The sequence below is a fragment of the Kryptolebias marmoratus genome, linkage group LG4 (genome assembly GCF_001649575.2).
Source record: "Kryptolebias marmoratus isolate JLee-2015 linkage group LG4, ASM164957v2, whole genome shotgun sequence".
Classification (NCBI taxonomy): Eukaryota; Metazoa; Chordata; class Actinopteri; order Cyprinodontiformes; family Rivulidae; genus Kryptolebias; species Kryptolebias marmoratus.
In genome coordinates, this window is record NC_051433.1 from 12,333,198 (window position 1) to 12,346,211 (window position 13,014).

At 39.5% G+C, this 13,014-nt stretch overlaps 1 protein-coding gene across 12 annotated transcripts in view; it reads right to left on the minus strand.

The window, feature by feature from the left end:
* Positions 1-13,014, minus strand: part of cadpsb (Ca2+-dependent activator protein for secretion b) — an 85,882-nt gene that overhangs the window by 1,587 nt on the left and 71,281 nt on the right. For 8 of the 12 annotated variants that reach the window (XM_037975215.1, XM_037975213.1, XM_037975221.1 and 5 more), the window contains 9 exons: positions 12,614-12,770; positions 12,391-12,532; positions 11,499-11,660; positions 8,740-8,895; positions 8,503-8,650; positions 8,344-8,418; positions 8,140-8,223; positions 7,474-7,506; positions 6,878-6,985 (listed from right to left, as the gene is read on the minus strand). In XM_037975215.1, coding sequence (XP_037831143.1) covers positions 6,878-6,985; positions 7,474-7,506; positions 8,140-8,223; positions 8,344-8,418; positions 8,503-8,650; positions 8,740-8,895; positions 11,499-11,660; positions 12,391-12,532; positions 12,614-12,770 — 1,065 coding nt within the window. The remainder of the gene's footprint in view (positions 1-6,877; positions 6,986-7,473; positions 7,507-8,139; positions 8,224-8,343; positions 8,419-8,502; positions 8,651-8,739; positions 8,896-11,498; positions 11,661-12,390; positions 12,533-12,613; positions 12,771-13,014) is intronic. The other 4 variants (XM_037975218.1, XM_037975217.1, XM_037975216.1 and 1 more) reach the window with 1 other exon arrangement.

Sequence of the window (13,014 nt, forward strand, 5' to 3'; positions counted from 1 at the left end):
ATACTCAAGACACCATGACATGAAACTAACCTTCGGGACACACGGAAACATCTACAACTATACACATAAAGTATAAAAGATTAATGTTCAGCACCAAATATGTGGATTTAAATACCACTTCAATAAAAACTCAGTGTTTAAACAATAAAAAAGGACTAAAGATGAGACTCCATCCCGGTTCACAAGCATGGTCAGAAACTGCACGGGCCCAAGGTGCCTCTGCTCATATTCAAGAATTATTACTTTTATTACAGAAAGAGACACAAAACAACCACTATGAGAAACAAAGGGGACGTAAAAAGATCCCAAACACCAGGATTAACTACATGAGAGACAAAAAGACCAACATGAGACATTAAACAACCATAAAAAAGACAAGAATGGCTACAAAGAGACACTAAAGATCGGACTGGGACAAAAGTGGAAATGCAAAGTGACACAAGATATGAAGTTTGCAAATGATAAGCAAAATGAGACGTAACAAACTTTATAAAAGCCACAAGATGTAAAACGCCTCAAAAATAAGTGAAAGGAATTATGCAAAGAGAGCGAAAGACTCATAACAGCCGAGACGTTTTCACTGAACGACCACAAAGAGACAAAACATGACCGATCGGGGAGGCGGAACAACCAAAATGGAAAGAACAAACAGCCGTAAAGAGATGCTAAAATACACAGCAGAAACATAAAACAACCGCAAACTAGATCTGTGTGTTTTATGCTTGCAGTGTCTCTTTTTAGTCTCTTTGTCTTGTCCTTGTTGTTTCATAATGCGTCCACACTCACTTTATTTTTACATGAGCAAAGTCAAATTTAAAGTAACTAAATCTTTGATGCTAAGGAGGAACTGTGAGCTGCATAACCATGTGCTGCGACTTTAAAGGACATTAACATTCAGTTACCTCCTGCCAACATCTGCGTTTAACTTGGGTTCATATCAGCCAACAGTCAGTGTCTTACCTGCAGCAGAAATTGTTCAGCTCATTAGCAGTTTGTGACGTCAGGCAGGAGATCTCTCAGAGGAGACGAGCTAACGGCTAGTCTGAGCGGGGCCAGTTCTGAAACATATTTCTGTCATCTCTAATATAATTTTTTTAAAGCGGTTCATACAAACACAATTTAAAAAAACTTTACATCAGTGTAAGTTTTGCCCTTGACTGGATTCAGATCAAAGTTTGTGGTTATTTATAATGAAGACTAGGTCAGTTTGTGGTCTCTTATGTTGCAAAATGTAACAAACACTTTGAAGCACTTCAACTAAGCGCTATTATTTTGGATTTAACCACAGCTTTACTTTTCTATCAGATAATCACTGCGGCTGGTTATGTGTAACATGTTCTGTTCAGCAACACGTTTCACATAAAGCATTGCTGGTAACAGACCACAGATCAACTTGGTCTTCAGTGTTTATTGTTTTAGAAAAAGAGGATTCGCAGATAAGACACTGAAAGGCCCTCTGAGATGTCCTCATTAGGGGCGACAGAGTTGTTGTGTGTGATGCATCTCTGTTCACAGCTCGATGACAGACCAGATGATATAGCCCTCCAGTTGTGACAAAATTCTTCCTCAAACTTCTTCCTCACTGATAGGCCTTTTATAAGAGACACAGTTTCACAACCTGGGTTAGACAGATTGTGCTGCTTGGATCGGTCTCATCCCTGGGGTGTTCTGATTGACATTTCTTTTGTATTAAATTGTAAAAATAAAATAAAAATGACAAACTGAGTCTTTTCGTCTCCCTTATCTTCTTGTCATAACATAAATAACCACAAACTTTTATCTAAATAACTGTCTGATATAAAAGTGGCAGCAACGTAAAGCTTCCTGAAATATCGTTGGCATGAACCGTTGTGAATCTTTGAATCTGGGTTGTTTTGTTTGGAAGTGGCCTGGCTCAGACTAGCTGGAAATATTAGCCAGTTTTCTTGGAGGAGACGAGCTAACAAACTGATAACGATCCGAGTGATTTCCGCTGTAGGCAAGAGACTGATTACTGATAAAAACTCCACGACACACCAGTTTAAAAAAATCTGAACTACCACTTTAATTCTTAGACATTAGAATGACTCTTTTTCACCAGATTTGTTGGAGTATTTTATGTGGATTTGTTTAAACAGGGGACAGCTTTACTGAACCTAAAAGAAAAAAATAAACTCCTCAAAGAAAACTCGAAACTTTGCTGTAATTCCTCATTTAGAGGATGTTTAGAGGAAACGGCACATTTTCCTTCTCACAGTAAATCAGTTAGGATCTATTTTATTCTAAAGCCTGTTGGTGGTTTATAGCCTGACACTAACCCAAAGGTAACAAAATCCTCCCAGCAGTGGCCACATTTGTTTGATCCAATTCATGCAATCTCCAAAGAAAAGAAGAACTCCAGTTAGTTTCTATTCCAGAAATAGTCCGCCACAGAGGTGATTATATAATAAGATCTTTAAGGGCCACCTAGAGGATTCTTGTTACCACTGCAGGAAGGAAGATTGGTCATTTTCCTGCCTAATGTGTGTACACTAAACTGAACCAGTCTCATCTGGATCATCCTCAGAGTGAGCAAACAGGAGCTACATTTATTTCTCATCCTTGTTGACATTTTGGGCTGCGGTAGCTCGGCGGTCAGTGCCGTGGTCTTGTAATCCCGAGGCTGAAGGTTTGAGCCCCGAGTTGCGTCAGGGAGGGCATCCGGCGTAAAACAATTGCCAAATCTTTCGTGCAAAGTTCGTTTGCTGTAGCCACCCCCGAAGAAAGGAGCAGGAAAAATACATCCTTGCTGACATTTGAAGAGCCTGACTGAGCAAACCGGTTTTCAGGGAGTTTAGATAACTGTATTTTTTCAGGGCTTTACATACCGATATATATGTGTTAGTGGATACAACTTGAACACTGCACAAAAGTCAGAATGTATCTGCCACAAAAGAGAAAAACTTTTCTTTTAGTTTTTTTCTAAAATGAACACCAAGTGTGACAACAAATCACTTGTACGGCACTGAAGAGCTGAAAGGAGGCATTTCAGAGTTTACTCAGAACACTGAACCTACAGCTACTTGAAGACTAATAAACAAAAAGAAGTCATATAGAACAACCAGATTTGTCTTTTTTCTACAGTTATTACCTTTTGAATGAAAATGTCTGCATGGCCCATCTACGACTAAACGCAATTACTTAGCCTTTATTTATAATTCATCCAAGTGGAAACGCTGCAACTAGAATTCCCTTCACTGCGGATATGAAACAACTACGGGGAAATGAAACTGTAGTTTTGACACGAGTTCATTAGGAAAAAAAAAAAAAAGAAAATAGGATGAGAGTGAGCAAATGATTAGCAGGCAGGGAGCAGGGTGCTATTTTCTTGTAGCTTTTCTGGCACTTTGCTTTGGGGCCAGTGTTTCCCAGTTTGAAGTTACAAGAGAACAGCACGCATCTCGAACAGAAAGAGTCGTCATACCTTTAAGGAAAAAAAAAAAAAAACCCAAACAGTCAACTTTAAACTTGTGAGTAGGCAGGGATGCAGAGGCAAACGGGGAGCTTGTGGAAACCAAATTACAAGTGAGTGGAGTTAACTTGTCGGGGTTTGTTTTTGGCCGAGGTTTGTTTAGATCGGGTTATGCAGATGCCTGTCCACTTCACAGTCGAGTTGAGCGTGCAGTGCATGCAGACCTCGCAGGTGGGTGGGTGGCTGAGTTCGTGCTAAGGAAAAAAACTGCTCTATGTGCAAATGAGGCAGAGCTCTGAGGAGGAGGGTCATGCTAGAAGATGTACACAGGAAGATTATTTGACGCTAAAAAAATCATGCCAACCAACAGAATGTGATAAAACAACGCAGCACCAGAGATAAGTGCCACTTTTCATAGGAGGCAGCAGGAATGGTGTTAATCAGAAAAGAGGAGATTAAAAAGGATTGAAATAAATTAGTGAAAGAAAGACAGATAATGTAGAGCTTTTGCATCATCTAGGAATGACTTTCATGTGCATGCAAATGGGTCGAGAGGCATGCAACCAAATGAAAAGAGCAGAAACAGTGAAAATATATTTTTAAAAAAACAACAACATGCATTTAAATTTGCCATAAGTGAAGCATTCACAGTTAAAGAAGTTTTTAATTCGACATGACAGGGCTCAGTGGGATTTAGGTGCACTTTGGGGCCACACAGAGGACACAAGGGGTAAAACTCCACATTCAAAATACTGACGAAACAGGAAGAGACAGGGTAGCCCGTGGGGAGGCCTCAAAGACGAAAGCAGACCCACTTCACGACAGCTTTACTCCTCACGCCAGGACAGAAACTATATGTCAAGTTTATCTGGCACAAACTCCTTCTGCTACAGCCAACACAAAAATAGAAAACCAAAGGGAGTCTTCTGAGCGTCTGTCAGACAGACAAAGTTCACGTCACTGCCTCACAGAAAGAAGTGTCAACACACAAAGCTGTCACACACCTGTACAAACGCAGGTCTGTACCGAGAGGTACTGGATGACATGAAGCACACACGTCACAGCGTTACGTGTCGATCAAACCACACATGGAGGACACATTTCTGTCAATGTATCCCGTCAGGATTATGTTTCTTAAGACAGTGCTCTCTCTCTCTCCACTCTGTCACACACTGGGTCCCAGCTCATTTGGTTCGTGATCGAACTCCGGATGCTCTCGTCGAAGCTGCAACAAGTCTGCATTAGATGTTCTACTCTTTAACCTGGGACAGACTTCCTGACTAAATGGCTTTAATTTAATTACAGAGTTCAGCAGGGGGCATGTGCACAGAACTCCTCCGCCATTTAGCCGTTTATTTTCATGGAATTTAGAAGCGCAAACAGCAGCAGTAGCTAGCTGTAGCACTTCTGGTGCAGCTTGAGGTACTTCCTGCAGGGATATCAGAAACCAGAGGCTTATTTAGTGGCAGCCCTCAATCTCAGGAACAGCCTGCCTTTTATATTTATTAAGTGATGTATTTATTTGTTTTAAACTTTGGTTTCTTGTGTTTTAGTGTTTAACTGAAGTTTATTTTATTGTTGAGTTATTGTCCCTGTAAAGCACTCCGGTCAACTATGGTTGGTTTTAAATGTGCTAAAGAAATATACTTGACTATTTCTGCCAGAACAATACCATAATGTGAAACTGATGGTTGTGTAAAGTTGTACAAAATAGGATCTGCATGTGAAACTTTAGAGACTGCAGCAGTTTTATGGCGGCTGCAATTTGCTTTGCTTTAGACCTCACTCAGACAAGCCATTAGCTCGTTAATCCAGTCAGAATTAAATTCTTTGTATCCAAACTGAAACTATCTGCAAAAGATATTAATTGTTCATAACTTTTCTACAGAACCTTGCTTCAAAAATCTGAACTATTCTTTTAAAAATAGAAGGAGGTGGGTTGTCTCAAACATATACTAAAGATATAAGAATAACATACGAAACCTCTTATATTAGACATACAAATAATTTCTTTATATGCTCCAAATGTTTTTGAAAACAACAGAAGTTATTTTTCCTACTTCTGTTCATTTTTTATTTTAATGAAAACAACTGTATAATTTATTTATTTATATTTGAAAGATGTCCAGTTAGAACCACAGTGAAATATTGATATGTTTCAAGTCTGGGAGTCAAATTATGAAATTTGGGCTTAAAAAGTTTTTTTAAATCCAAGCAAATTATGGTTTATAACATAAAGGGATTCATGTGTGAAGATTATAAAGTCTTTAAGATGAGTTAAAGACAGGAACAAAAAATAACAAAGTAAAGAATTTAAGATTTCTGTGTGATTTTTGAATTTGTCATGAGATGGGCATGAATGGGTTTCAACTTCTCCTACTACTTTTTTAGTTGTTTTGTTTTATATCGTCAATTTAGTTAACATGTTTAATTTGAATACTGTTTGTAATCTGCATAAAACAATAAAAGTAATCCATTAAGTTTAGATTGAACGAACAAATATAAACGTGAATAGCTGTGAGTCTTTTTAACTCTTCTCAGCGTGAACCAGAACAAAGAAATAACTTTGTGTTAAACTTTTGTTATGACTTCAATCTAAAATACAACAAAACATTGAAAAATCATTAAGGACTCAAACAAGAGTTGTAGTGCATTACTAAAAATGTGAGAGTCTATATTACTTTCTCTCTTTTGTTAGATTTTGTTCATCTTTATGGATTTTTTGCTTTTCTTAGAGTTTAATTTATATTTGTTCCATTATACCTGCAACGTATTTGACTTGTGCTCCTCAGGCAATCTTGTATTGATTTTTGAGCAGTCTACAGTGAGTACCTACTTCAGCTTAAAAGGCTTTTTGAGATGTAATTTACACGGAAATTCTTCTCCTCTCCCTTTGTGTTTGTCTTTACGTGGACCCGTCACATTTTATTTTTGAAGCCTCAGGGTTTGTCTCCACCTGCAGGTTGGGAACCAATGTTCCAATAAATCAAGACTGCAACATGTCAGCTTGTTAGTTTTGCATCATTATCATTACCAGCATCTCAGAGAAACTGGGCAGGTGCTTCACTTCTTCTGGAAGCTGGCTGACATGCGTTATGTTGTAGGGTCTGGACCTACTATGGGTAGTTCTGTTAGTTTCTCAGAGAGCACTGCTTCAGATAATCCTTTTTTTGACGGTGCTTTTATGGACTCTTTGTAAATATATGCATATTTTAATACACAAAGGCCCAAAAGCACTGTGGCAATGCACATCAGAATGCAGAAGGCAGCTGTGAGTAGAGAGAAGAGAAACAGACAGAGAGATAGAGGATAAAAAAACGCCTCTTCTGCCAGGCTGAAGTACACTTCCTGGTCTCAAAACGGGACTCATCCCTCTCTGCCCTGTTGTTTTGCCACATTTTGGAAGGCCCCTCCCTTCTTGAGTGGAGGAGACGGCATCTTACTTACATCAAATAACCTTTCTATATACACCTCCTCATTGACCTTTTCTCGAAGCATGTCCTGAGTGTGGCGCATAAAGGTCACATAGCCGTCAGCTACGTCCATCCCCGGTTTCTGTGAAAAAACAGAAAAACAACATCATCAAGAATCAGCAGAGGACTGACCACTGGAACACTGGTGATAATACCAAGTGTTGTCTTTAATAAGGCTGTAAAAAAGAAACACACAAGCATATACACACACAGGTTTGTATTGCTATCCTTATTAGGATTGAGTATTGACTTCTATTCATTCCTATTGATTTCTGTAGCCTAACCCTGACCCTTACCAGTACATACCTATAACCTTAACCCTAACAATTCACACCTTAGCCCTAAACCTAACCCTTAAACCAAAAATAGCATTTCACCATATTAGGACTGGGTTTTGGTCACCAAAAGGACTACTGATCCTGACAAGATAGGTGTGCATACCAGAAAAGGTCTTAAAACAGTAGGACACACACACACATACACACACATCTGAGGACTGGAATTATATTGTTTAATGCTAAAACAAATGTAAGCGCATACAAAAAACATTAGGAATGTTAATGTACTTACAGGTACATCCACATATTTTGAGGCAGCTTTCACCTGAAATACAAACAAGAACTGTCAAGCAACAGCTGGGCATATTATAGTTATCAAAGGTCAAAGGTGACAGATATCATGGTATGTTTAACAATCCCGAGATGAAAAACACATCAGCATTCCTCCTGAACGTGGACTAATCTTCAAAAGCTTTGAGAAACTGCCTTCATTAATGTCCACTGAACAAACTGTCTCTGTGTATGAACAGACATTTGGATAACGATCTGCTAAATGTCATGTATTATGTCGTTTTGCTAAAAGGGAGACTTTAATCTCATGGTGAATACAATTAGAAAAGAATTAAATAAAACCGCGCTTTTTTTGGTTTATTTAATGTTTTTATTTTTGTATTCAGATGTATTATTTGTCCTTAAATGCTGTCTTATGAAAGCTGTTTTTTAATACCTTGGTGTTGCATATTCTAACAAATTTAGTCTTTTTAAAGTTGTTTTTGTTTTTGTTGCTGCAGATTGTGTTTTACATCTCAAGGATCTAAAAAAAATACTCTCCACAAGATGGATGTAATGTGTTACTTGTAATAGATTTTTATTATCTTCCAAATCAAAATAAAACTAATGACCAGTTTTAGGTACGTTTTAGTTCATTTGACATTAAGAAGAAAAAACTTCAACTCACCGTAAATGAAAGGAAAGAGGAGAAGAGAGTTCCTTCGTCATATCTGGAAATCTTAGCCAACACTCCCTCCAGAATGGCAACAAACTTAAACAAGAAAAAAAAAGGACTTATCAACCTATATGCAATATACCTTATACTTATACTTATACATTTTTGACAAAATAATGCATAAAAATATTCCTACAGATAAAAATAAAGTTGTACCTTTGCCACCAGAAGCTGAATCATGTCTTTCACACTCTCCTCAATCAGTTCGTCTATTTGGGAGTGGAACTGTTTCTATGTAAAATAAAGTAAAATGTTAAAAATAGTTTACAAAAGCAGATTTTAAACAAATACATCTGATGAAGGGGATTTGTTTACCTCTTGGCCCAACTCCATGGCACACAGTTTAGCTGATTGGTCCTTGGCATCCACCATCACATTGAACATGGTGCATAATGATGGAGAAATACGGAAATCGGTGGACTTACTGCTCTTAGCCAGCTTGGACTCAAAGGCCATCCTGGTGCTGAAATGCCAGTGAACAATTATTCTCATGATAATGTTAAACACGCAGTCGAGTTAATGCTTGGTCCTGACTTGCGCACAGCCACACACCGCTTGACGCAGTTCTCGATCATGTTGCTCGACATGAGCTTGATGCGACTCTCGAGGTGCTTGGCAAACTCCTCCTCAGGCCAGTGCAGGTCTCTGATGAAAGTCTGAAGGGCGTCCAGCTTCCAGAAGAGATCTTCTGACGTCCCGGAGCCGTTACTGCCATTGACGCAAGCACAAACACACACACAGGTCAGAAGATAAAGGTCGCTCTGTTGCAGACAGTGGCTCAAAGGTTGGGAGGCGGAGGGGGTTGCAGTGGCAGGTGCAGAAGAGGATGATGTTCCTCTACACCCAAACACATTAGGGTTTTAATCTCACCATAGACTGACCGCTCCATCAAAGTATCTCTTTTCTATTTGTTCAGATGGGTCTGGACAGTCAGTGTATGGGAGCAAAGGAGCAGGTAAGGTCTACTGTAACAATCAATAACCACGCTTCAGAGTATGATTATTGACCGGTATGTGAAGTGGCCACATGCAGGTAAAGTCACTGCAGACAGACCAGCTGCTCACACTTTGTAGAGACAAAGAGGAGGGAAATGTAGATGTGAGGGAGGGCATGTCCCAAAAAAAGGTTTGTATACGATGAGATTTTAAAAGCATAAAAACTGACTTATCACAGGCCCCCTCTCAACATCCATGACCCTGGAATGTTAGTGCCCCTGAAAAATCTATGAAACAAACCATGCAGACCTTTTTTTGGAGCATCCTGAGTAGAGCTGATTGGGAAACATGTAAATGTGAGAAGGAGATATGATAAAACTGAGAGGTTTGAACGTGTGCTTTAGAGCCTCTCTTCTTTACCATCTCCAGTCAATGACACTGTCCCCCATCCCAATCAGACTACCAGCAGGTGATAAAGGTCAGAGATGAACCTATGGTCATGTTGCTAAAGTCTTACTGTTAGCCCCAATTTAGTTACAACCTGGCTGTATCTGTGAAGGTCTAAACAAAAGATTCTTCAGGCAAAACTGTTTCTGCTGGAGCTCACAATTTTTTTGTTAGTGCTGCATCCCCTTGGTTTTCACTACAACAGTTTTCTTTTTTACAAAATGAAATACTGAAATAGAAAAGTGCCTAGAACCTGCGCATTTCTACCATGGAGAGGTGTGACTGGGAGGAAAGGCCTTCCTGGTTTGAATAAGAGTAGTGTGCTGTTGTTTGAATAATGGACACCTTGTTCAAGCATAGAGTGGTCCATAAGTGTACTTAGTGCCAGGCCACTTTTAGGATCTCCTCAACCTGGTCATTGTGTTTACTGCTGAGGAGTCTGAAGGCTCAGGGTAAAGGGAGTGTTTTAGAGTCCATGACCCTGGAAGAGGTTATCAAGGTAATTAAGAAGCTTCGAGACAGTGCGCTAGCCTCCTTCAGCCCTGGTGAATTCACTGATCACACCTGTGATATTTCAGAACCAAGTTTCAATTCACAGGTTTGGGAAGCTCAAGGGAGGGCATCTTCACTTTTTGCAGGTGATGTGGTTTTGTTGGCATCTTCAAGCACTGCACAGCAAAGTATGAAGTGGTTGAAATGAGAGTCAGCTCCTTCAAATCTGAGGCAATGTTTCTTAACCAGAAAAAGGTGAAGTGCCCCCTCCAGGTTGGTTCATGCAAATCAGTTTAAGAATGTCTGTATCCTGAGCATGAATGATGGTAGATTGGTGCTAGAAACAGAGAGATGAACTGGGACTTAATCAACAGTAATGAGAGCGCTGCTTTGGTCCGTCATTGGAAAAAAAGGAGCCGAGCCGAAGGGTGATGCTTTTGATTAACTGGTTCACTGATATTCCAATTATAAAATTTGAATCATAATTGAAAGAACAAGATTGTGGATACAAGCAGCTGAAATAAGTGTCCTCTGTAGGGTGGCTGGTCTCAGCTTTAGAGAAAAGGTAAAGAGCTCCATCATCTGGGAGGAGCTCAGAGTCGAGCTGCTGCTCCTTCATACTGAAAGGAGCCAGCTGAAGTGGTTCCTTCATCTGATTAGGATGTTCATTAGCCACCTCCCTTTGGAGGTTCTTCAGAAGTATCCTGCTGGACAGAGACACCGGGGCAGACCCAGAACCCACAGGAGGCATTATAAACCCCTTCTGTCCTAGGAATGCCCCAGGATCCCTCAGGAGGAGCTGGAGTGTGTTGCTGTGAACAAGGCTCTCTAGGCTTCCCTCCTTGATCAGCTGCCTCTGCAAACCAACCTTGGATAAAAAATAATGAACAGATAAATGGATGGAATAAAAGTTTAATTTTAAGTGCTCTGCGTGAGTCTCCATTTTATGTCTCAGCCCATCAGCCAGGTTGTAGCAGTCAGTGAAGTCAATATCTGTGAATGTCATCTCTGAAGGAGAAACTTTATGTGGAGAATGAAAATCTTTGCTTTCAATTTTTTTTTCTGGATTCATTATGAATCCCTGTCATAAGCTTAAAATTTGAAGATTTTTTTATTTATTTTTTTTGGCCTGTATCTCCACACCTCAGCTCAACAGCATGCATGTTGAGATAAATGAGAGTACTTCACCCTCTCATTTCAGAAAACAGAACCCCATCTACTCTAACTCAGAGTGGCCTTGGCATGAACATGAAGATTTTTGTGAAGTATCAATATATGAGAGCAAACATGCTAAGTTTTAGATTTTCCAACTTTGATAACAATGTAACCTATGTACTTTAAAATATACATATATTTTTGTTTAACTTAATCCAGAGGCATCTTCATACCAAGTTACTCTCTACTTTCATATCTAAAACAAACTAGTTGAATACACACTCAGAGTCATATATAGCAGCCATCCATGACGGGGTAGAAAAGCTAGGCATTTGTGGAAGGTTAACTGATAGTCCTGCTACGGGCACTGGCAGATTTGGTACTTTGGGAATTTGGAGGTTCACATTTGGTAGATTCACATTGGGCAGATTACTTGTTAAACTCCTGCAGAAAAGACAGACAAAAAGAAAAAAAGAATCCATAACAGTGGTGTGGGAGCTGCAGAAAGCCATGTAACACTCATCATAAACATAAAATTCAAAAATAGGAGAAGAAAAAAACATACAATAGCACACATAAAACAAAGTTAATTGTCAAAGACAAACAATATACAAAATACCTACAGAGTCCAGAGAGTTGGATGCACACATAAATTGCATTAAAAGCAGTAAAAGGGAGAAAGGAAATAATACTGAAGACAAGGAACAGACAAGGAACATAAAGAGGGTGAAAAAATATCTTTACAATGAAACAATAAAATGTAAAAGTAGGCATGTTGAAGCCACAACAATTATGACAGCAACAAAATAAACTAAAGACTTTTTTGCTTCTTATAACATGTCAAAGCACACATTATGAAGTTTCGTTTACAAACAAAACAACAAAAATATTACATGTTGCCCTGATCCCAATGTGTTGGAGAAAACTGTTGAGACACATGCATTAATCAAAAACTATTTCCAGAAAAAATAACCTATTTCTTTCACAGAAAAAATAGGTTATCAGCCCACTCTTGGCTCATTCCTTACCAGTGAACCTACAGGAAGTCTGCGCAAACATTATATCTGCTCTCCTAGATTTTTCAGCCTCCACACAGTCATTCTGTCATCTGAAAATAAAAGACTTGCATCTGCCAGCATCCTACAGCTCTGCTATAAAGATGGAGGCTCCTTACTTTACAGGCTCCCAGGACTCCCTCTCAAAGCCCTTGTGAATTGACTGTGCGATAGAGGACTCCATCAGATCCACATATCTAACCACCAGAGGAGCATACAGATCCTGAAGGTGTTTGTGGAACTTTCCATTGCACAGATGATCTATGGAGAAAAAGAAAGCAAGACATAGAAAGTAGCAACTTAGTTCTAAGCTAAAAATATTCAAATGAATATTAAGCTTACAGTCTGTCCGGAGGAAGTCGTTGAGCAGCTGGAAGAGAGGAAAGCTGTCCCAGCTCTCGGGGGACTGGATCTCCAGAGCGGCATCCATGTCGATGGCGTAGAGGGCCAGGAAGTTTTCCGCATGCTCCACCATGAGGTCTGTCCACCACGCAAACGCCTAGAGACACAGCAGGGAGGAAGAGCAACAAGGTGAGCATGGTCTCCTGTCGGGAGATGAAAGGACGAGGGATGGAAAGAGAGTCAAAATGGGAGCTTCTTAAACACAAGCACCAGGAGGAGTCTTTACATGTGTGTGTTTTTGACATTGAGTTTAAACTTTTTGGAAATTTACTTGAGCTTTCCTGCTGAGACTTGATGCCACTTTGTCTCTTCTTCAAATATGAAACCATAACCAGCAGCTC